This window comes from Passer domesticus, chromosome 16 (genome assembly GCF_036417665.1).
Source record: "Passer domesticus isolate bPasDom1 chromosome 16, bPasDom1.hap1, whole genome shotgun sequence".
Lineage (NCBI taxonomy): Eukaryota > Metazoa > Chordata > Aves > Passeriformes > Passeridae > Passer > Passer domesticus.
Genome location: NC_087489.1, coordinates 8,174,006 through 8,196,064, shown reverse-complemented (window position 1 = coordinate 8,196,064; position 22,059 = coordinate 8,174,006). Strand labels below are relative to the sequence as shown.

Here is a 22,059-nt window from a genome sequence, read left to right as displayed (position 1 = left end):
TGCTGCGGACGGCCGTGCCCGCTCGGTATAACCGGAGGCCCTGCCCGGCACGGGGCACCCGCCCGGCCCTGGCCCGGGCACTGCTCGGCCGCTCCCACACACCTCCGGCCCTCCTGCCACCGCGCCGGTAGGACCGGCTCGGTGCGCATCAGCACGGAACGCCCGAGCAGCTCTGCGGGGCCGGAGGCGGCTGTCCGTCCCCGTTGGTGCCGGGCCCGCCTCTACCCGGGCTCCCGTTCCTCTGCTCCCTCCCGACCCCGGCAGCCCGCGGCCGGTCCCTCCGTGCTGCCCGGGCTGCCGCAGCTGCTTCCCGTCCCGGACACGCCGACCCCGCCCGGTGCGCCCCGTGCCGGTGATGCTGTCCCGGTGCGGTGCCGGGGCGGAGCCGGCAGGGGGCGTCCCTTCCGCCCGGTCCCGTGAGCCCGGCCCCGCCCGGCCCCGCCGCGGGCACCGGCTCCGGTAACGGGCATGCGGGGCATCCCCAGAGGCCTCAGCGGAGCGGGGTTCCCGCAGGGCAGAGGGTGGTGAGGATCAGTGGGATGTAGGGGTGTCCCAGGAGGCACAGCAGCTGTCAAATGGACAAAAGAGCGAGCCGGGAGGGGCTCCCCGTGGACCAGCAGCGCTATCACCCCTGCCACAGCCTAAAAAATCCCTTCCTCCGTGCTGTCCCTGGCTCCAGCTGGCTGTAGAGCCATTCCTGTGTGGAGTGGCACCAGGCACGGTGACAGATTCCTCCGTGCTGCCAGTGCAAGCAGCAGTGCCTGAGGGTGAGGTCAGGCTCGGTGCAAGGGACGTTTCCCAGCTCTGAGGAATCAGCAGTGACTATTTCTCCCTGTGCAGAGGATGAAGGCAGTGGTGCAGACCTGCTGTCAGAACCGGCTGGACACAGTGAGGGCAGAAGTCCAGGAAATAGAAAAAACAATGGAAAATAATCTGGGAAGCTGGTTGCTCACATCACTGTGAAATGAGTCTATACAGTCATGTCACCTTTGCTTTCCATCCTCGGCTAAAGACACTGTGTTGATCTTATAAATGTCAAACAATTCCATTTCTGAGAACGAATCCCATTTGCTCTGTGGGGATGATCTTCCCACCAGCCTGCCAGGAGGCAGAGAGCCCTGTGACACACGGCAACCTGTGCTCGGGGGGGTCTGCTCATGGGATCATTCCTTCCTGGTGTATCCCAGCTCCTGCTCCCCGGGTGCACACAGGGCTTATTTTTCAATAGAATCTCACCCTGTTGGGCAGACACTCACCCAGCAGAGCAGCAGTGGTGTGGGTGTCAGGGGGGCTGCATCTCCTGCACCAGGGCCTGGGTTTTAGCTGGAAGACAGGTATGGCTGTAGCTATGGAGGCTGAAGCTGAAGGAGGAGAAAAGCCTGGAACATGTCAGGAGGGAGGAGGCGAGTGGCTGCGTGATAGATTAGTGGAACTTCATTTTTTTCTGTTTAAAAAAAAATGATAAAAAGGGGAATTAATTAGCCTGAGCAGCTGGTGGGGCTGGGGTTACTGAGGGTGGATGGGAGAAAAGTTAAAAATAGCAGGAAGGCCCAAGTGGAAAGTTTCTGTAACATCACAAGTCAGGCATTTGGTGCTTACCCGCCCTGACAGGCGGGAGCCTGTGCCAGAGCCCTCTCCACCATCCTCAGCCCTTTCCCACTGACCTCCCTGCAACTTTTCACACGACATCACCAGCCCTGCGTTTTGCTGATTAACCCTTTGCTTCCAGACACTGGGCTTGCATCTTGAAAGAGCAAATTCAGCCGCAAGTTGCTCATCCTGGGAATGTGAGGGTGCAGAGGAGCACAGTGCTCGTGCTGGCCCTCCCTGGGTCCCTGCGTGTCCCTGGCAGCGTGTGCAGCCCAGAAGAGCTGTAACCCCTTGTGTCCATTCCCATCTGCATTTCAGCTTCCCCTCCTTAAAAATCCTCCTGTTTCCAGAGGCCCTGGGTGGATTTTGCCAGTAGGTCTGAGCCCTATGCTGGGACACTCTGGATGCACAGTTTGTCCTCAGCTGAGACGGAGATGGATGAGGCAGCTCTGAGCAAGCCCAGCTTGCTGCACTTGTCCCCGCTGCGAGAAAGCAGATGTACCTGGCTGCTCCAACAGGCTTTCTCTGCTTCTGTTTGTCTTTCAGGATTGACAATAAGAGCAGCTGAATTCATTCCTTCTCCCTCTCAGAGGCCCAGGAGCTGTGTCTGGCTCTGCTGCTCTGGGAAGGCTGGCAAGAGCTGAGCCTGCCGTACAGAGGGTGGTCTGAGGGTGCTGGAGCTGGGCATGGCTGGAACTGATTTTGGTGGCTGGCAGAGTGGTCAGGGACTGTGGCAGACCACGAGGTGTGAGAAAATACTGTGGGATTGACTGGGGGTCAGGTTTGGCTCTGGTTTACACTAAACAGGAGCTGGGCACTACCCTCACCTGGTTTAAAAGGGTTTTCCTCTTCCCCTAGGTGCTGGGTCCCAGAGCAAGCATCTGGGCTGAGCCCACTGAAAGCCAGTGCAGGACTCTGGGGACATAGAGAGGGTGGCACAGCTGACACAAGGCAGGCTTCCCTCCAGCCACATTGTGTCCCCTGATGACAGGACTGCCGTGCAGGGAACGGGAACCTCTGAGCACAGTCCATCACCCTGCTCCTGCTCCTGCTTCTGCTCCTCCTCACACCCAAACAGCCAAAGCAGTGGCTTATTCCCCTCTGTGCTTTGCCCTCCTAACTCTCCTCTCCCTCAGCTTCGTGCTGGGTACCGAGGTGGTCCTCAGCACTCCCACCAAGGAGGGACACTCGGCTGATGCCAGCCCAGCGCCTGGAGCAGCCAGGCTTGGGTGAAGTGCCAAGCTGACTCCATTGCCTTCAGCCCTTCTTCCTCCCAGTCCTCCCAGAGCCTTGGGCATTTGCAGATGTGGTTTGATGGCACAATAAAGGTGTCACTGTCATTCCTGCCCTCCCCATCGCTGTGCTCTGATCATGAGGGATGTCCTGGGAGCAGCCCTGGTGCCATGAGGCTCTGCCAGCATATCCCAGTGTGGGTGGACTGGTGGCCCAGTGTAGGGTCAGAACAGTGCCTGCACTGGGACACTTTGGGACAGTGCTGCCAGTGTCTGGGATCTACAGACAGGTTCAAATAAAACCAGCTCCTGCTACTGCCCATGCCAGGAGACTCCCAGCCATCACTGCATCCTGGGGACAGAGCTGCAGAGCTGGGCTCCGGGCTTCTAGGTCCTGAAAAAGCACATCTTCCCCTGGGCAGGGCAGGGCAGGGCCGGGCTCGGCTCGCTCCCTCCTTGGCAGAACTGAGCCTGGGGCGGCGAGACCCGGGTCGGGACCGGGCTGCCGCAGCTCCGCACAGGAGCGGAGCGCGGTGGAGCCCGCCCCGAGGCGCATCCCGCAGCATCCCGCTGTAACCCTTGCTCGCCATGACCGAGGCACCGGTCCCGCGGGAATTCGCCGTTCCCCGGCACCGCAAGCCCCGAGGGGACCTCGGGGACCGGGACAGGGCGGCTGGGCCGGAGCGCGGCCAGCGCGGGCGGGGGTGTGTCGGGCGGGGAGGATCGGAGCGGCGAGGGGCTCCACCTCCCGGGGTTTAAAGCCCGGGGCGGACGGCGGTGCGGGTGTCCCGGGAAAGTTGTGCCCGCGTTGCCGTCGGCTGGGAGCGGCTCCAGGAGCGGCAGCGGCGCGGTCGGGGGCTGCCGGGTGCGGGTGCCCCTCGGGGCGACACCCACTCCCCCGCCCACCCTGCGGCCCCCCTGCCCCCGGAGCCGGTGATGACCCTGAACACGCAGCCCGGCGGCAGGAGCCCGCTGCGGCGGAGGGCCAGCACCCCGCTGCCGCGGCCGGGCGGCTCCGGGGCCACTTCGCGGAGTGAGCCCTACCACCCGCAGCTCGGCCACACCGCCTCCGAGCCGGGCGCCAGAGCCCCCCGCGGCAGCTGGTGCCCCGACTCCTCGGGCTCGCCGAGGCTCAGGGAGCCCCGGTACCGCGTGGTGCTGCTGGGTGACCCCGGCGTGGGGAAGACCAGCCTGGTCAACCTCTTCGCCGGCGTCCAGGAGAGGGATCTGCTGGAGCAGCACGGAGGTGGGTGCCTGGTGGGGGGATCTGCTGCAGGGGCATCCCGTGTCCCCGTGATGGCACAAACCCGCGTGCGAGGCGGCGGAGCCCGGGACCCTGCTGGGGAGTGCGGCACTGACCGAGCTGTGCCCGTGTCCCGCAGGGGCCGCGTACGAGCGCAGGCTGGCCGTGGATGGCGAGGAGACCACGCTGCTGGTGCTGGACACCTGGGAGTCAGAGCCGCGGGTACGGCGGGCTGGGTGCTGGGGGCAGCTGGGTGAGCCGGGATGTGCCCGGGGGACACTGTGTGGGCACTGGAGACAGCTGGGTGAGCTGGGATGTGCCCGGGGGACACTGTGTGGGCACTGTGCTTTCCTGGGGCCTCTGAGCGCTTTGAAGGGCACCCTGGGGCCCCCCTGCCCATGCCTGGGATTCACCACCTTGGAGCACAGGATACACACTGGGCAAGACAGGGGTGACATCTCTGCACAGTGCTGTGCCCACCCTCCTGGGGCATGGGGGGCTGCCCGCCCTGTTCTCACTGGTGTGGGCTCTTATATGATAACCCGTTTCAAAATGCTTGGAAATGGTTTGGGAATGGGGCTGAAGGATCCAACTGGGTAAATCCATGAGTTGGTGTTGCCAGCCAGAACACTTTAACGGACAGAACGGTGCTCCCAAGAGCCTGGCACAGGGCATTCCTCATGCCCAGAACATGAGGTATCTCCTGGGCAGAAATACCAGTGCTGCTGTCACTGCCTCCCTCCAAACGCCTCCCTCCTCCCCTTCCTGCCAGGGCCCTGCATTCCTGTGGGTGCCACCAGGCAGTGAGTCCCGGGAGCGGGGACAGAGTCATTGCCCAAGCTGTGCACAGGGGTGCAGCACCCACACAGCCTGAGCTGTGTCTGGCACTTACCTGCAGCGCCCAGAGGTGCCCCAGCACTGTGACACCCCGACAATGGCCCATTTTTTTCCACTATGGCTTATTCCCACACTGCCCAGCAGTGCCAGGATCATGCATGGTGCAGCACCCACCACTGTCCCAGGGGATTCAGCCTCACCGCCCCCCACCAAGCTGAGCCCACAGCCTGTTTGTTGTTGACAGAGAGGAAAACTCCCAAACACTCCCCTCAAAATCAAGAGCTTTTAATCTGCATTTAATCAATGGGGTAACCCACCTGTTCACCCCAGTGTGGGGCTGGTGGGGTGCGCTGACAGGTCCCATCAGTGCCAGGGTGCTCTGCTGTCCCCTGCAAGTGGTCATGGCCACGGACTGGTGACACCTTGTTCCCCACGTGGTGACAGGACGAGGAGAGCCAGTGCCGTAGCCACTGCCTGCAGATAGGGAATGCCTACATCATCGTTTACTCCGTCACCGACCGGGACAGCTTCGAGAGCGCCTCAGAGCTGCGCATCCAGCTGCGCCGCGCGCGCCAGGCCGAGGACATCCCCATCATCCTGGTGGGCAACAAAACCGACCTGGTGCGGTGCCGTGAGGTGTCCGAGGAAGGTGAGTCCGGGGTGAAGGTTCTGGCTGGTGGAGACCCCTGAGGGGGCTCCATGCCCAGCTGCATCTGTCCCCTTGTCCCTGGACGTGCAGCCGCTGTTGTGCATGTGGCGGTGCCCACAGCACCCGAGGTGCCAGCAGGGCCGTGCCCTCTCCCTGCCCTTCCCTTGCAGAGGGCCAGGCCTGCGCTGCTGTCTTCGACTGCAAGTTCATTGAGACATCAGCAGCGCTGCAGCACAACGTGGCCGAGCTCTTCGAGGGGGTGGTGCGGCAGATCCGCCTGCGCCAAGGGGGCAAAAAGCCCCACCCGCACCCCCCGCCTGGCCAGAAGCACAAGGAGAGCCTCGCCAGCAGAGCCCGGCACTTCCTCGACAGGCTGGTGGCCAGGAACAGCAGCAAAGTGGCCCTCAAAGTCCGCTCCAAGTCCTGCCATGACCTGTCTGTGCTCTGAGAGCCGCGGTCCTGTCCCTCCGCACACGCCAGCTGCGACTCTGCTCTCCTCCAGCAGCGTGGCCAGAGGCTCTGTGAAGAGCTCGGATGGGGCTGGAGTGATGCTGAGGATGTGGAGCTGTTTTCACTGGTGCTGAGGGATGCTGAGGTGCTCTGGATCCGGCCACTCCCCGCCAGGAGAGGGGATAAGTGGGATCAGGTCCATGGAGTGGAGGATGGGATGGGTACCTGCACTTGGAGTGGTGAGATTTTGGATCACAGCTGCTCTTGCAGAGCCGGAGGTGAGGGGTGGCTGTGCCCCAGAGCAGGGCTGGAGGCTACCAGGAGTGTGGCAGGTCCCACTGGCAGTGCTGTCCTTCGCAGGGCAGCAGGGACTGGCAAGGGCACCGTGGCATTGTCCACCTTGGACAGCCTGGAGCCTGGCTGGGAAGAGGGGCAGGGGAGCACCAGCGGCACCACCTGGCACCCTGACCCTGCTGTGCCAGGGCTCTGTGCCACGTCTCACTGGCACCAGTGTTTCTGTGCTCTCTCTGTACTGGTGTGTTGGGGAAATCTGCAGAATAAACCACATCAGGGAGGTGCTGTTCTCTGCTGGGTCCCTGTCCTGGGGAGCCACATCCCAGAGCCACGGGGTCAGACTGAAGCTCTGTCCTTTGCCTGTGCCAGGGCTGAGGATCTGCTGCCTGCTCTGGCCAGGCCTTGGCTGCCTCCTCCATTAGCTGGAGCATCTTGGGACAGGCAGAGCCTCTGTCCAGGGCTTCCTTTGGCCACCCTTGGTGGAAGTCCCAGTTCTTCACCCAGTGGTCCAGCATCGTCCCCTGTGAAGCCCCCTGCATCTGCCAGCTCTGGAAAAGCCCGTGGGAGGGGCTGAGCTCTGCTGAGCTGCAGGTTTGAAGCCCCTGAGCGCCGTGGGAGCCGCAGCCCGGGCAGGGAGCTGGGTGCTTGGTGGCTCCTGGTGCCCCAGGAAGGGGCAGGGAGCTGGAGCCAGGGAATGGCGCAGCCAGGAAGGGACGTGCTTGGCTGCAGCAAGCAGGGAATGACCCTGGGCACCCAGGGAGGCCATGCCAGAGCTGTGTGGGCTTTGCCTGTTGTTTTTAGGCTGTGCTGCCATCCAGCAGCTGGGATACCATGGGGGAACCTGCTCAGCATCCCGGGCCCGATGCCAGGGAGGATCAGCAGTGCCCTCCTCCTCCTCGGGTCGGGAGTTTCCGCTGGCTCTGTGGCCAGACCGTGGGGAACCGCTGGCTGTGGCTGGCACAGAGGGACACTGGGATGGGCCAGCACCCTGTCCCTGTGGGAAACTACTCTCCAGAGGTGCAAATCCCAAGTTTTGCCCTCAGAAACGGGGAGGTGGGTGCTTATATTTTTTTTCCCCGTGCTGCTCAGCCCATGGCATTGCTGCTGCTCTGCCCTGCAGCTCCCGGCGCTGCTGCAGGCGATGCTGTGGTTCACACAGCGTCAGCCACGCCGGGGCTGGGGGCTGCCCCCGGGGGAAGGGGCTCCTGGCGCTGCCGGCCCCTCCCGAGGCTGCAGCTGGTGTTTCCCTGTGGCAGCAGGCGGGGGAAGGGGCCACGGGATGGAAAGTTGGCAGCCGGCAGAGAGGGGAGTGGAAAGAATGAGCTCAAACCCAGAAAAATGCGGCCGTGCTGGAGGATGGGAGGAGTGGGAGGAGAGGCCACGGGGGGCCACGGTGAGGCGCTGGGAAACGGAGAGAGGGTGGAAGGAGGAGGAGGTGCTGGCAGGGGCCCAGGGAATGCCTGTGGCCCCATCTGGGCCCACTCCTGGGAAGGTGGTGCCAGGTCTCGGTGGTACCAGCGAGCGCTCCCGGGGCTATCCCAGCGCCGTCAGCCTCTGGGTGGCCCCTGGCTCCAGCGCTGTCTGTCCCTGGGTGGCCATCGCTGCCAGTGCCATCCATCCCTGGCTGGCCACCACCCCATACAGCCTCCCCACCCCAGGGCCACCGTGGGACAGCAGCCCCGGCTCCCCACCCGCCCTGCACAGCCCCCCTGCCCTTTGTGGGGGTTCCCGGGCCGGGCTGGGGGTCAGAAAGGGCAGTGCCGTGCAGGGTGGGATGCAGGGGTGCGGGTGCTGCCCACCCCGCTCCGGGGGCAGCAGGGACAGGGCAGCGCCCGGGCAGAGCCGGCCCGCAGAGAGGGGCTCCCAGGAGGCCTTCCCTCCGCCCGAAACACGGGGCTATGAATCACCCCGCGCCCGAAATAGACTGCTTGTATTCAAAATATAAAATTTAAAAGGCATTTAAAAAAAAAAAATTAAAGGCTTGTTTTCTAATCGCTGCTGTGCTGCCGTGGCTCAGATCTGAACTGGGGGCTGCACCTCTTCACTGCGCCCAAATCCTCACCCAGTTCTGCTCCTCGGCAGACTTTCATCCTGGTGAGGAGGAGGAGGAGGTTTGGTGGCACAGCCGAGCTGCCAGCGGCTCGGAGTATTTGTGAGGAAAACACACATTTCGGCCAATTTTCCAGCAGAGCCTGGCCCTGGCCCAGCGCGGGGGGAGAACTCGCTGCCATTTCCAGGGCATTTCACCGCAGGGCTGTTTGCTCCCGGGCGGGCCGCGAGCGCTCAGGGGCATCCCCAGGAACAGGGGCGCAGCTCCTGGAAAACGGGAGGGCGGGAACACCCGGGGCAGCCCCGGGCCCACCTGGCTCGGGGGGCGACGGCACCCGGGGGGGGGGGGTTGCGGGAAACCGGGAGCCTTTCCCTGCTGGGGCGCTGCCTTGCCCGTCCCGCAGCGAGGTTTGGGTTGGCTTGGTTTGGTTTGGGTTGGTTTGTTTCGGTTTGGGTTGGGTTGGTTTGGTTCGGTTTGGGTTGGGCAGGGCCGGGCCGCAGCTCTGCCCTTCTCCTGGCACCGGGGCGGGGCCGGCTTCAGCGCCGGTGCGCGTGACGCACTTCCGGCCGGTAAGGGGGACGTGTCGGTGCGGACCGCGGTGGGAGCAGCCGCCATGGAGGAGCCCGCGGCGCACAACGGCAGCGCCGCCGCGGCCGCGCCCGCCGCCGGCAGCGCCGCCCGCCCGCCCGCCACCCCCGAGGGCATGGCGCTGGCCTACGGCAGCCTCGTCCTCATGGCGCTGCTGCCCATCTTCTTCGGGGCGCTGCGCTCCGTCAGCTGCGCCAAGAGCAAGGTACCCCCGCGGCTCGGGGCAGCCCGGCCCTTAGGCCTCGCTCCTCCCCAAGGGTCCCCTCCGGGCGCCCCGCTCGCGGCAGGAGCGGCAGCTGCGCGGGCCTGGAGGCGCAGGGAGCCCCCGGGAGAGAGTTGGCTTCCCCCGGGGCTTCTGCAGCCGCTGCCCGGCGCCCCGATGAATTCAAGTGCTGCAAAACACAAGCGCCCCTCGTCCCTGCTCAGGAGGGCTGTGCTGGGGACTGTGCGTGGCTGTGCTGGGGCTGCTCCGGGGCTGCTCTCCTGTCTGCACGCCCTGTTCTGTCCCGGTGCTCCTCTCGCCGTTCTCTGCGTTTCATAGCAGGGACTTAAATGCCAACAGCTGGGCTGCTGCAGCTCGGGAGGAAGGACTGGTTTACACAGTCTGAGCTATTACTATTTCTAAAATCTCCTTCTGTGTCCTTAAGCCTCATATCAGGTGATTTGGGGGGGTTTCTGGCAGCCCAGGCAGTGGGGGGCTGTGAGCAAAGCCCAGCCGTGGGTCAGGGTGGGGGTTCTCATCCCTCACGCTGCAGGGAGCAGCAGGAATTTGGGCACCTCTGCACTGCTGGGCACAGCATGACAACTGCCATGCCCGGGATAAGCTGCACGAGGGCTTTTGAGGTGCCCTGGGTCTGTGCTGGCCGCAGGTGTTTGCCTGAGTGAGATTAGATCTCTGAGCAGCAGCCAGCTGGGCAGGGAGCAGGCAGCCCTCTGCCTGCTCTGAAAGCTGAAGGTCTCCTGTGGGAAATGGATTGAAAGGGGCTGGTTGAGGTGGTGCAAAGATGTCTTGGAAGGGGTTTATAAATCTGGGGCTTCTGAGCATGAGAAGCGTCCCAAGAGCAAGGTGAGGGACGAGAAGGTGGCTGGAGAGAGCCTCGTGCTCGGGGTGAGCACAGATGGTGGCACAGATGGGGCTGGCTGGGCGTGAGGGCTGAGGGAGCCCAGCTCCCCTCTGGGCAGGGGAGAAGGGAACAACGCCAGCACAGGATTTTTTCCGTCTCCAGGAGGAGAAAAGCAGTAAAATTTGGCTGCCCTGGGAAGGACAAGTGCAAGGTTTGTGTTTTCCAGCTCAGGCTCTGCCTCTGACACAGCCTCACCTCTGGGTGTAGCAGTGGGTGTTTTGTCCCTCCCAGAATCGCTCTGGAGAGTTGTGTGTTGTGTCTGTTCAGCCCCTGCTCAGCCAGGGCAGGGGCTGATCCATTCCTGTTGTGTCCTTCTGTCCCCAGAACTCCTCGGAGATGCCAGAGACCATTACCAGCCGAGACGCTGCTCGCTTTCCCATTGTTGCCAGCTGCACCCTCCTGGGGCTCTACCTCTTCTTTAAAGTAAGTGAGTGGCACTGCAGCTGGGGCAGGACATCCTCCTGCCTGGCAGGAGCTCCCATCACAGGGTGACTCTGTTTTTGGCCCGTGGTGTTGGGACAGAAGGTGTGTAAGGCTGCACAGATCGAGCTCTTCGCTGTCACCGTGCAGGAGGACGTCAGTTCTTGCCTGAATTGTCACAGCTTGGGGGAAATCAGAGCCTGTTTGTGCACAGGTTGTTTCTGGAGAGCTGCCGAGGAGCAAATAGCCCTGAGCTCTTCCTGCCTCCGTGGGCCAACCTGGCAGGGCACAGGCTGGAGCCAGAGGGTGCCAGGGTCTCCGAGGGGCAAATGCTGCTGGCTCTGCGTTGTGTTCCATGCTGTGCTCCTGGAGCCATTTCAGCTGCAGGCCTGGGGGAGCCCCTGTGTCATCAGGTAAAGATTTTTAGACATTCAGAGCCCACAGGCAGGGTAAGATGACCTGAGAAATGGATGGGAGCTCTCAGCAGCTCGTGCTTTTGGTGGTGTGCAGAAGATGTCTTGGCCTCAAGCACCTTGGGCTGCCCTTGCAGGTCTGGCACATGGCTGAGCTCCCAGAGGGGCCTGGGGAGCTGCAGCACAGAGTGGTCCTGTGGGCACGGCAGCTTCCAAGCTGTGCTGTTTTGGGGTCCCTGCAAGGTGCCAGGGTGCTCCTGGCTGGCCAGGAGGTGAGGGTTAAGGAGCAGAGGGTTCATGGTACAGTTCAGTCCCTTCTCTGTCAGTGGCTGAGAGCCATGTGCTCGCCTGTTCCAGCATCCCCCTTCCAGCAGGGCACAGAGGGCCCCAGGATCCTTCCACACTGGTGTGCAGGGGTGTGATTCAGTAGGGGAGCATGTGACTTGGAGGGCAGGAGTTTTAATAATGCCCTGTTTAATTAGGACATGGGATGCTGCTGCTCCCCTGGGCCTGGGCAGCCCCTGGGAGCAGTGCCTCTGTCCCTGCTCTGCAGGGGAAGCTCTGGCCTCCTTTCTGCAGCACTGGAGCTATTTTTTGACCTGAGCAGCTCACAGATGCGCTCCAGCTCACGGGCCCATTGTGCTTGTTCTTTGAGCACATGGCTATTTCCAACATACTCTCCCTCAGCATGCAGGAATTTGGGTTATTCTAGCTATTCTTCTGTTTCCCTGGAGCACTGACACAGCAGCTGCCAACAGGAGCGTGAGGATGGGGAGGATGCTGTGGTTACTAACCCCTCTGTGTTTTGTCTTGCAGATATTCTCTCAAGAGTACATCAATCTTCTGCTTTCCATGTATTTCTTTGTGCTGGGGATCCTGGCCCTGTCCCACACTATCAGGTACAGCACGAGGATGGGTGTGACTGGGGCAGGGCTACTTAAAGCTTCAGTTCATTTTGTTGGGAGATTTTTAGAGCACCACTGCCCTGCAGCAGAACCAGGTCTTTAGGGTATTTGCCCAACCTATTAGGGAGTTGTCCCTTGGTGGTGGGAACCAAAGCCCTGGGAGTCCTGGGAAGCCATCCACCAGCACTGGGACAAGGCCAGCTCACCCTGAGGAGCTTCTCTGGCTCAGAATCACAGAATCAGAATATCCTGAGTTGCAAGGCATCCACAAGAATTAAGTCCAACTTCTGACCCTCCACAGGACAACTCCAAAAATCCCACTGTGTTCCTGAGAGTGTTTTCCAAACAGTTCTTGAAATCTGGCAGGCTCAGGGCCATGACCACTTCCTTGGGGAGTCTGTAACAGTGTCCAGCCACCCTCTGGATGAGGAGCCTTTTCTTTATATGCAATTTAAACCCCTCTTGGCACAGTCCTTGTGCAGAGGGGAGAGCTCAGCAGCACCCTTCCTGGGGTGGGTGACACAGGCAGCTGGAGCTCATGGTAATGTCCCTCCTCTTGTCGCCATGCATGGCACGAGGTGTTGAAAGCTCAGAGTGTTTCAGTAACTGAAAAAGTTGAGCTGGTTTCCTGTTTTGTGAGCTCTGCAGCATTGGGGACCAGATGCTTTCCCTAGACTGGTGCTGGCACAGGCTTTGCTCTGCTCCTGGCTCTGCAGCACAGCCAGCCACTGCTGGGTACCCAGAGCGTTGCTGGGGGGCATAGGGCATTTGCTGGGGTCTGGTTTGGGTCCTCTTTTCTTGTGGATGATGCTCTGTTTTCTTGCCCTGGAGTATTTGGGGGTCTGTCAGGTACAGCCAGATCAGATCTCTGTGCAGGATGAACTGCTGTGGCTCCTGCCAGTGCCTGATGGAGCAGATGGCATTTCCCCCTCTTGGGAGGGGGTGTGGGGCCCCCTCAAACGCAGAGGTGCTGGGCAGCACATCCTGTGGGGTTTCTGTCCAACTGCCCCTCTCTACACCTCTCGTTTCAGCCCCATGATGAACGGATTCTTCCCTGCAAATTTCCCCAACAAACAGTACCAGCTGCTCTTCACCCAGGGCTCCGGGGAGAGCAAGGAGGGTACGTTGGCTTTCCTGTCCTTCAGGGGAGCCTGAATGTTTTCTGCCTTTACTGTTCCTTTTTTTTTTCCCCCTTTTTTGGTCTTATTACTCCCCCGTTGAAACAACCTTCTCAAAGACTTGCCTCTTGCTCCCCACTGAGCTTCCATAGCCACTGTGAGCCCCATGTGTCCCTGCAGAGCTGGGCTGGCACTCTGCCTTTGTGCTGCCTCTGGCTGGCAGGGAGACCCCAGAAACACCTCCCAGAGTGCTGTGGGGATGGAGCTATGGCTGTTGTTAAATGCACAGCTTCATTTAAGCCCCTTGGAAAGCATAGGCCTGGCTGGTTTGTGCTGCCTTATCTGGGCCACATCTTTGCACTGGCAGAAGATGCTTTGATAAGTATCCTGCCCTGTAGTAGCTTTCCTGGTAAGGGAGTATGTCTGGTGATACCACCAGGAGTTAACTGGCGCAGGAAGAGGAGGAAGATTTGTCTCTCCCTGCCTTAGGCAGTGCCTGAATCCAATTTCCTTATTGACAGCAGGACCGTGGATGCTGTCCATGTGCAGAGTCTGGCTGAAGGAGAAGGTCTGAGCTCTGCAGAGCCCACTGCTCATTCCCAGGTGGTTTGCACGTGTGTCCCACAAGTACAGTCCCCTTGTTTGGGACATGGGCACTGAGCTCTGGGCTCCCCAGCTGTGGAATCACTCATATCAGCCCTGCGTGGGAAGGAGAGCTGCCCGGCCTGCCCCAAGTCTGACTTCTCTGTTTTCTTGCAGAAATAGTGAATTATGAGTTTGACACCAAGGATCTCGTGTGCCTGGCCTTGAGCAGCATTGTGGGGGTCTGGTACCTGCTGAGGAAGGTAAGTGAGGCACAGCTGGGGACTGGGCTGGGTCAGACACAGACTCATTTCCATGCAGGGGGGGGTTCCATGTACAGCAGGACCCAGATCTCCTTTTCCTGTCCTTCTCAGCACTGGATTGCCAACAATCTCTTCGGGCTGGCATTCTCCCTCAACGGGGTGGAGCTGCTGCACCTGAACAACGTCAGCACTGGCTGCATCTTGCTTGGGGGCCTCTTCATCTATGATGTGTTCTGGGTAAGCAGGAGCATTCTGCAGGCCATTGGTGGCAGTCTGTGCCTGGCATTCTGCCTTTCTGGGGGCACCACACTGGCACTTGAAGTCAGAATTTTCGGTTTCTCAGCCCAGAGGGGTGTGGCAGGGTTGATGACAGAATCCACAGTGGCAGAATGTGGCTCATCAAGTGTGTTTTCTTTTATTCTCTCACTCAGAGAGCCCAGGGCTGGCAGGGACCTCATCAGAGCTATTGTGGGGTACTCAGTGTGTGTCATACCTGGTCCTGTATTCCCCAGTAGGGTCTTCCCAAGGCCTGACAGCTGTTGGGTGGGCTGGAGGCTGCTCTGGGGCACACTGAGCCTGCTTGTATGAGAGGCTCTGTCATCTGCTGGTTTTGTTAGTGTCCTTCTGTTCTCTTTCACAGAGGACCAGACCCTGGAATGCCTCCAGTCCCTTTTCCTCAGCCAGTACTGCACCCTAACTTTTTCATTTTGAGGTTTTTCTTGTTTCTTGCAGTATTTGAGCTGCTTTTGTAGAGGAAAGGGGGGTGGGGAAGGCAGGAATGCAGTTTTGTGCTCTACTCCATGCATGGGAGAATGTTTCTCCTTGTAACGTCTGTATTCTCCAGTCCTTCCTGCTGCCTCCACCTTCTGAATCACCATGTTTCCAAATGTCTGAGAGCCTTGTGTACATTGAGGTCTGTCCAGCAGCTCTGCAGCTGCCTGTGTAACCCTCCACATTTACGCCTGGCTGCTGTGGGTTGTTTTGTGCTTGGCCGGTGGTGCCCCTGTTTCCCGTCTCGTTAACAGCCTGGGCTCTGTGGTTTTTTAGCCTGTGGGCCACTTCCTCTGCAGCTCTCGGCTGGAGGGGACTCAGCCTTCTGCCTTGGCACACCTGGTGCCCCAGGCCCTGCTTAGTGTGTGTCATCCCAGTGCTTTGGGGTCACTGAGTGCTCCCCTCTGCTCTCCACTTGCTGTCTGTCACCTCAGCATCCCCATGGATCAGGGTATTGCTGGAGACTAGGGAAGGGCTGCCTTGCAGTGGAGGCCCTGGTACTGTGCCCCTCTGCAGGAGCTGGTCACTTGGATCTTGGCATGGATTCAATCACAGTGAGATCCCAGGAGGGTTTCAAGGAGGAAGGAGATCTCAAGGGGTTGATACAGTTGCCCCTACATAGTTTTGGGGGGGCATGTGATACTTTTCCCAGATCCCAGTGTCCAGTCACTCCATAGCAATGCTCAGAACTTGCTGCACCTTATGGGAGTTAATCTGATGCTTTAAGATTTCCCTTTAATCCACAGCTCCAGGATCTTGCTCACCAGTGCTAACCAGCGCCTGTTTTTTGTGCCTGCTGGACTGGAAGCTCAGAGATGGCAAGGTGCAGAGATCAGAGTGGCTGCCCTCAGTGTTTACAGTCCACCCCCCAAATGCTGCCAGCATTTCCAGCTGATAGGGCCGTGCAAGTAAATGACCTCAGAGCAAACTGCAGCTGATCTGACACTGGCCCCTGTCCCTGCTGAAAGCTCCTGCCCTCCAGCTGGATGTAACATGGAGCTGACTGATTAAAGCTGAACTGAGGAGGTGCAGGGCTGGGTGGTGGGCAGCAACTCTGCCATGTGAGCTGTCCCCATGCTGCTCTGAGAGCAGGACAGCCGTGAAGCAGCCACCTCCCCCTGTGCCACCCTATGCCTCCTCCCCCAGGCAGTGGGCTTGCCTGCAGGGCTCCTGTGCCCACATTTTGGCAGGCCATTGGCTATTTTCTGCCACTGAGGCCACTCCTGGCCCTGGGGTGAGGCTGTAGCTGAGTGTTGTGTGTTCCTGTGAAGCTGTGGTCACCTTGGGCTCCTTCTGTTCTAGGTCTTTGGCACCAACGTGATGGTGACAGTTGCCAAATCGTTTGAGGCCCCAATAAAACGTGAGTAGATCTTCCCTGTGTGCTGGGGTCCCTTTTGCTGCAAGCCCTGCTCCATGCACCCTCCCCCTCTGGAGATGGTTCAGGCTGGGATGTGTGCAGGAACATTTCCTGCTAGTGACCCCTCCTCCCTGTCACTGGCCAGCCTCAGGCCAAGGCAGGTCTCTGGAAAGGGATGGTTTGCAGTGCCCTGGTCTGTCTGGCTCATTCTGCACCTTTGGGGTGTGCAATTTCACCTGCTTATAAAAACAGTCCATATTAAACAAACACCACCAAAAAAAACCCCAAAAACCAAACAAAAAACAAAACTACAGAGCCCCAAAACAGCAGGAGGGCTGAACTGGTGCTGCTGTGGAGCATGCAGTAGTTTGGTCCCTGGTTTCTTGTTCTGGAATTGTCCCAGAAAGAGCAGGGAAAGCTACAGGGAAGGAGGGGGCTGAGGGCAGGGACAGGTCTCTTGCCCTGCTCTGGTCCCTGTGGGGCTGGGATCTGCTCAGTGGGGACACTGCCCCTCACTGTGCCTCGCTCTGCTCCTCGCAGTGGTTTTCCCTCAGGACCTGCTGGAGAAGGGGCTGGACGCCGACAACTTCGCCATGCTGGGACTGGGCGACATTGTCATTCCGGGTGAGGACAGAGGAGGGAGGACGGGACTGGGGCTCCTCCGAGGGGGCTGCGGGGAGCTGAGCGGGTGCCTGGCTGTGCCCTTGGCCGGGGGTTGTCCCGGTGCGCCGGGAGCCTCCCCGCCGGCCCGGGCGCTGTCCCGGTGCCGCGTGCCACGAGAGGGCACTGTCACCCCGAGCACGGCACCGGAGCGCCGCGGGTGCTGCCCTGCCTCCCCCAGCCTGCCCTGCCCCTCCAGCCCCTTCCCTGCTCCTCTGGCCCCTCGCTGTCCCTCCTCTGCCACCTCCAGCCCCTCATTGTTTCCTTCTCCCTGCAGGGATCTTCATTGCCTTGCTGCTGCGGTTTGATATCAGGTGAGCAGGCAGCAGGGAAGGGTCTCTGGCAGGTTGGATCTTGCAGCATATTTGAGCTGCTTTTGTCGAGGAAAAAATGGGAAGGGGGAGCCAGGAGTGCAGTGGTGTGCTCCCTTCTGGAGCTGGCTGTGGAGACACGCCAGGGGGTGTAAGGAAAAGCTCTTGGAAGAGGGGCCTGGCTCTGTGGGTACATCACTGGGGAAGAGTGGTTGAGTTCAGGCATAGGTAGGGCAGGCAGCACAGGGATGGGGGTCAGGGCAGCAGCACACAGCAGCCACACAGAGCCTCACAGCTCCCTGGAACCAAGGAGTGGAGGGCAGTCCAAGGAGAGGAAGCAGTGGCAGCGTGGGAAAGAGCCGGGGGTGCTGGCGCCTGGGAAGTGCTCGCGTGGATGCAAATGGGTGCCTGGCAGTGCTGGCTGCCTCCAGGTTGCCACTGATGTTGGAGGAAGCAGCTCCTTCCCACGTAGGGAAGCTGCACCTACAGCTGGGCTGCAGCAGTTGCCCCACACTGAAAGGCTCTGGGGAACAGGGTGCTCTGTGACTGTGGTGGTGTGGCCCCGCTCCCACTGCTCTTGCACAGACCCTCTGGTCTGTGCCAGCTCTTCCAGGTGTTACCACCCACATCCTGCCTGCACCTGCTGGGAATCCCAGTTCCCGGCCTGTGATAAAATAGTAACTGCTGAGAGCCAGGGACAGGCTCCACCAAGACAGTGGGACCTTCTCCCTGGGTCCTAGCCCTAATTCCTGCCTTCCCAGTTGCCATCCAGCAGCAGCATCACTTGCCTTCTTCCCTTCTCCAGCCCCTCACCTGGGTATTACTGCCTTCAGTCCCACACTGCTCCCACAACACCAGGGGCTGCACAGGCAGAGCATTGCTCCACACTCCATTGTGGTGGGAGATGCCCAAGAGAACCAGGCCAATTCCATTTTGGCCACTGGCGTTCCAGACCAGAGGTCATTGAGCTGTTCCCTTTCCTTACAGCCTGAAGAAGAACACGCACACGTATTTCTACACCAGCTTTGTGGCCTACATCTTTGGGCTGGGCCTCACCATATTCATCATGCACATCTTCAAGCATGCCCAGGTGAGCTCCACCCTGCTGCCTCCTGTGGATGCACATCCAAGTGGGTCGGGCCAGCTTGGCCACGAAGTTCCTGCATCCTGCCAGGAAAAAGATTTATTTCTTCTCTTGGCTTTGGTTTTCCAGTGCTTGTCTGTACCTTTCCCTTCCCAAAGCTCCTGTGCCCAGCTGGAGCAGAGACCAGCTTGGGGCAAGACTCCTTGTTTCCAACAGCAGCCCCTCAGCCAGGGGCCCTGTGTTTTTTGGCTCTTTAACCAAGCTGCCCTGAGCACCCACTGGCTGTGCTGCAGGGGGCTCTGGAGCCCATACACCATGGCCTGCAAAGGGGTTCTCAGTGTGTTCATGGCCTACTGGGACCTCGCAGTGAGGATTTTCACAGAATCCCAGAATGGTTTGGGAAGGGACCTTGGAGACCATCTTGTTTCACCTCCCCTGCCACGGGCAGAGACACCAACCACTAGACCAGTCTGCTCCAGTCCCTGTTCCAACCTGGCCTTGAGCACTTCCAGGGACTGAACGTCCACAGCTTCTCTGGGCAGCTTGTGCCAGGATCTCACCACCCTCACAGGAAAGAATTTCCTCCTAATACCCAATCTAGCTTCATGCTGGTGCAGCTCTAACTTAGCTCTTGAAGCTGCTCTTTGGGGTACTCACTCCTGTGTAGCCGTGTGACAGATACCATGGCTGCAGAGGGGACAAGGCCATGAGCTCACCTTGCACTCCTCCCTGGGGGTGATTTGTGGTTTGGTTTAACAGTTGTTTTCCTCCCACAGCCTGCGCTGCTGTACCTGGTCCCTGCCTGCATTGGATTCCCGCTCCTGGTGGCCTTGGCAAAGGGAGAAGTGACCGAAATGTTCAGGTGAGCCTCAGCTGGCCGTGGAGCTGTTTAGCCGGCGGCGCTGGAGCACACGGAGCGTGCAGATGTTCCCACGGCTGGGCACAGCTGGAGGGAGGGTTCACGTGGGCATGCTCTGGGTGTGTGCTGGCTCGTGCGTGGGTGGAGGGAGCGGGGCTGTGTCGGTACATGCCGGGCCGGGCTCCCGCCGCCTCCCGGGAGCTGGGTGGGAGCCGGGCTGTGCTACCAGCAGGCAGCACCTGGGATGGCTTTACGCCCCAGTGACAGACTCTTCCCATGAGCTGGCAGGCAGGGGAGGGTGGGACTGCACACCTGGCGTGGAGATACTTGGTCATTGTGTCCCAGGGCCTGTGGGTGGGGAGAAATGGAGCCAGAGCTGGCTGTGAGAGCAGCCAAGGCTGGCTCGAGCACATCCCAACCTCCCCACTTGGGCAGAGTCTCCTGGTTTGTAGTAGTCTCCCTGCCCCAGAGATTCTGAGTACAGAGGAAGGGGGACTGGGCTGTTGTGCTCAGCTGTTCTCTGAGCCTGCCCAGGCTGTCGGTGGGCAGCTCTGGCCCCCTGCTTGAGAGCTGTTTCTCTGTCATGCTCGAGGCCTGGTGGTGGCTCAGCACTGTAACGATGTTTGATGCAGAGGAGGGAAGGGAAGATCCTAAAGCAGGGCAGTGTAGCCTCCAGCCTCCCCAGTGCTCCAGCCCAGGGAGTGTTCCTGAGCTCCCAGCCTCCTCAGAGGGAAACTGGGCGAAACGGGAAGCCAGCTGTCCTCCCTCCTCCCTCCCCTCCCCTCCCCTGGGAGATGTAGGTATGCATGTTCCCAGCGGCTCTCAGCTGGGCCGTCCCCAGCCCTGCCGCACCTGCCCCTCCTTTGATGTTTGCTTCTGACAATCGCTGCTGCAGGCACTGAGTGTCCTGGGATCGTCCTTCCTGTGCACCTGGGATCCTGCAGCCGCTTTCCCCAGTGCTGTGACTCACCAGCTGACAGCAGCAGCAGCTCCTGCCAGGAAACTGGGGAGAGATGAGCTGTGAGGCCGGGCCCACTGGGCAGCAAGTAGCGCAGGGAGCCTGGCAGCCAGGGGCTGTGCCCTCCCAGAGCAGTAGCACAAGCTGCAAAGTGTTGCCAGGGCAAGAGCAGGATGCTGCAGGGTTGCAAACTTGATGGCCCCGGGGGGCCAGACCTCCCTTGAAGTTGCAGGCAGAGGAAGTGGGATTCAGAGGGACCAATGCCTGGAGGGCAGGGGCTCCCACCGCAGGAATCCCACCAGGTGTAGGTCGCTCTGCTGTGGTGCTTTGGTGTGCCCTGATCCTCCCTGGAGCTGTCAATTCCTGTGCTCTCTGCCTGCACGTGGTGTCTCACAGCAGTGAGGGTCTGCAGGCAGATCTGTGCTGCAGGCCCAGGGAAGGGGTGCTGGTGGAGCAGAGGTTGGTGACACTGGGATCAGCTCCGTGGCACTCAGCCTTGCCAAAGCTCCCTAGGCTGGGCAGACAGCTCCCTCAGCAATGGGGATGGGGACCCATCCTGCTCCCCACATCTGCCATGGGCACGCTGTCCTCAAGCGGCAGGATAGGGTCTGCTGCATCCCTCTTGTCACCTGCCCAGCCCCTGGGCTGCTCCACTGCCACCTCCCCACTGCCCAGGCTCGCTCTCCCTAGGTTCTGCCTGCCTGGCTCTGCTGATGCCAGTGGCAGCTGCCTCATCCCTGAGTTTCAGTGCTCGCTTTTCCATGCTGCAGCCCTGTCCTGGAGCCTGCAGGCAAGGAGAGGCCAGTGGGTGCAAGCAGGTGAAGGGAGATGCCAGGCTTCCTGCACAGGGCACTGCATTCTCAGTGCTCTCACTCCAAAACTCTTCTGCTTTTTCTCTCTCTCCCCCCCTCCTTTCTGTCCTTGTCTTTCCCTTCCTGCTTCCTCTCTCTCCTGCAGCTATGAATCCTCTGCTGAAATCTTGCCTCACACACCAAGACTTACCCACTTCCCCACGGTGTCTGGCTCGCCGGCCAGCCTGGCTGATTCCATGCAGCAGAAACTGTCCTGTCCCCGCCGACGCCGGCAGCAGAGCCCCAGTGCCATGTAGCCACTGCCACCGGGGGCCCTTGTCTGTCGCTCTGGCCAGGTAGGGGCAGGTCCTGGCTCTCCCTGGCCCAAGCTCTCCCCATTCCCAGCTCTCCTCACTCTCTGGGCAGAGGCTGGAGCTGTTGCTGTGCTGCCGTGGGCCGGCTTCTCTCCCATTCTGAGAGAGAAGACGGGGAAGGGCAAGAAGATTTGACATCCCAGACCTTGTCCTTTCTGCTTGGATCAGCATTCCCGTTTCCGTAGCCAGAGCCCTGGGGCCACTGCTGGAGGGGGTTTGCAGGCAGAGGAGTGAGACCCTGGGAGGGAGCACTGCTGTTGGTCTTGCTGCAGTTCCCCTGTTAACCGGCCCCACTGGCACCAGTGCTCAGCCAAGGAAAGCATGTGCTATCCAGGATATCCAGTAGTGCTCTTGGGAACAAGGACAGATCCCTGGGCACAGAGCTGGCCCCTGGCTGGGTCCACCATGCCCTTGGAGATGTCTGGGGGGGTGCATCCCTCATCTTCCTGCCTGGGCTCTGCCCCATGGCTGCTGATGGCTGGAGCCCACCTTGTCCTCAGCAGCAGCAGGGCAGAAGCCGAGGCCACAGGCTGGGCTGTCCCCACGTGGCACAGGGCTCTGTCCCCAGGGAGGAGCTGGCCCCACTCATGTCCCTCTTGTCCCCAGCTACGAGGAGAGCTCAACCCCCAAGGAGGCAGCAGGGTCTTCCAAAGAAGAGCCAACAGAAGCCTCCAAGAAGGAGAAGTGACCTTGCCCGTGGGCTGTGCCCGGCGCTGCTGGGCTGGGACCCTTCAAGACCCTTTGCAAGTGACAGATGAAACAATTGTGCAAGAGCATCATGTTGTGTGTGTCGGAGCAGCCACCCAGGTGGGGTATCGATGTATGCCGGTTTTTAAATTTTGTATTGTGCATTTGCTTTCTCTCATATTAAACCATACTGAAGGAAGGAGTGCTGCTGTGGCCGTGCCCCTGCTCAGCCCCCCAGCCAGCACTGGGACTGGCATCAGCTCACCCGCCTTCTCCCACTGGAGCTGGTGGCTATTGTCTGGCTGTTTCCAAGTGACCAAGTGACCGTCCCCTTCCCCCTCCCACTCCTCTGGCACTGGGCCTTCCCCCAGCCTGGCCCCTGCTCTGCAGTACCCAGATTTAGGGCCGGAGTCACTGAGCCCTGTGTGGGTTTGAGCTGGGATCTGGCC

General features: G+C 60.5%; 2 protein-coding genes across 5 annotated transcripts; both read left to right on the top strand.

Annotated features, from left to right (window-relative positions):
- Window positions 1–3,597: 3,597 nt before the first annotated feature.
- On the top strand, window positions 3,598–7,057 carry REM1 (RRAD and GEM like GTPase 1). The gene is made up of 4 exons (XM_064391938.1): window positions 3,598–4,068; window positions 4,205–4,287; window positions 5,347–5,551; window positions 5,722–7,057. The coding sequence occupies exons 1-4, from the start codon at window positions 3,759–3,761 to the stop codon at window positions 5,997–5,999; spliced, it is 876 nt and encodes a 291-aa protein (XP_064248008.1). The 5' UTR covers window positions 3,598–3,758; the 3' UTR covers window positions 6,000–7,057.
- A 54-nt stretch (window positions 7,058–7,111) lies between these two features.
- HM13 (histocompatibility minor 13) lies at window positions 7,112–21,812 on the top strand. 4 transcript variants are annotated; one of them, XM_064391933.1, is made up of 14 exons: window positions 9,962–9,999; window positions 10,160–10,208; window positions 10,382–10,480; window positions 11,707–11,789; window positions 12,827–12,915; window positions 13,673–13,758; window positions 13,870–13,995; window positions 15,832–15,889; window positions 16,427–16,510; window positions 16,824–16,860; window positions 17,845–17,947; window positions 18,718–18,803; window positions 20,716–20,905; window positions 21,530–21,812. In XM_064391933.1, the coding sequence occupies exons 1-13, from the start codon at window positions 9,977–9,979 to the stop codon at window positions 20,864–20,866; spliced, it is 1,074 nt and encodes a 357-aa protein (XP_064248003.1). In that variant the 5' UTR covers window positions 9,962–9,976; the 3' UTR covers window positions 20,867–20,905; window positions 21,530–21,812. The 4 variants fall into 4 exon arrangements, with proteins under 4 accessions (XP_064248001.1, XP_064248002.1, XP_064248004.1 ...); XM_064391931.1 differs by lacking the exons at window positions 9,962–9,999; window positions 10,160–10,208 and adding an exon at window positions 7,112–7,348; XM_064391932.1 differs by lacking the exons at window positions 9,962–9,999; window positions 10,160–10,208 and adding an exon at window positions 8,905–9,138.
- The last annotated feature ends 247 nt before the right edge of the window (window positions 21,813–22,059 follow it).

Bases quoted from the DNA above. Each gene is read 5' to 3' on its own strand.
- REM1 (XM_064391938.1), top strand. From the start codon at position 3,759: ATGACCCTGAACACGCAGCCCGGCGGCAGGAGCCCGCTGCGGCGGAGG. The intron at 4,069-4,204 runs GTGGGTGCCTGG...CGTGTCCCGCAG, and splicing joins TCTGCTGGAGCAGCACGGAG to GGGCCGCGTACGAGCGCAGG. The intron at 5,552-5,721 runs GTGAGTCCGGGG...CTTCCCTTGCAG, and splicing joins CCGTGAGGTGTCCGAGGAAG to AGGGCCAGGCCTGCGCTGCT.
- HM13 (XM_064391931.1), top strand. From the start codon at position 7,127: ATGGGGGAACCTGCTCAGCATCCCGGGCCCGATGCCAGGGAGGATCAG. The intron at 10,481-11,706 runs GTAAGTGAGTGG...TTTGTCTTGCAG, and splicing joins GGCTCTACCTCTTCTTTAAA to ATATTCTCTCAAGAGTACAT. The intron at 17,948-18,717 runs GTGAGCTCCACC...TTCCTCCCACAG, and splicing joins ACATCTTCAAGCATGCCCAG to CCTGCGCTGCTGTACCTGGT.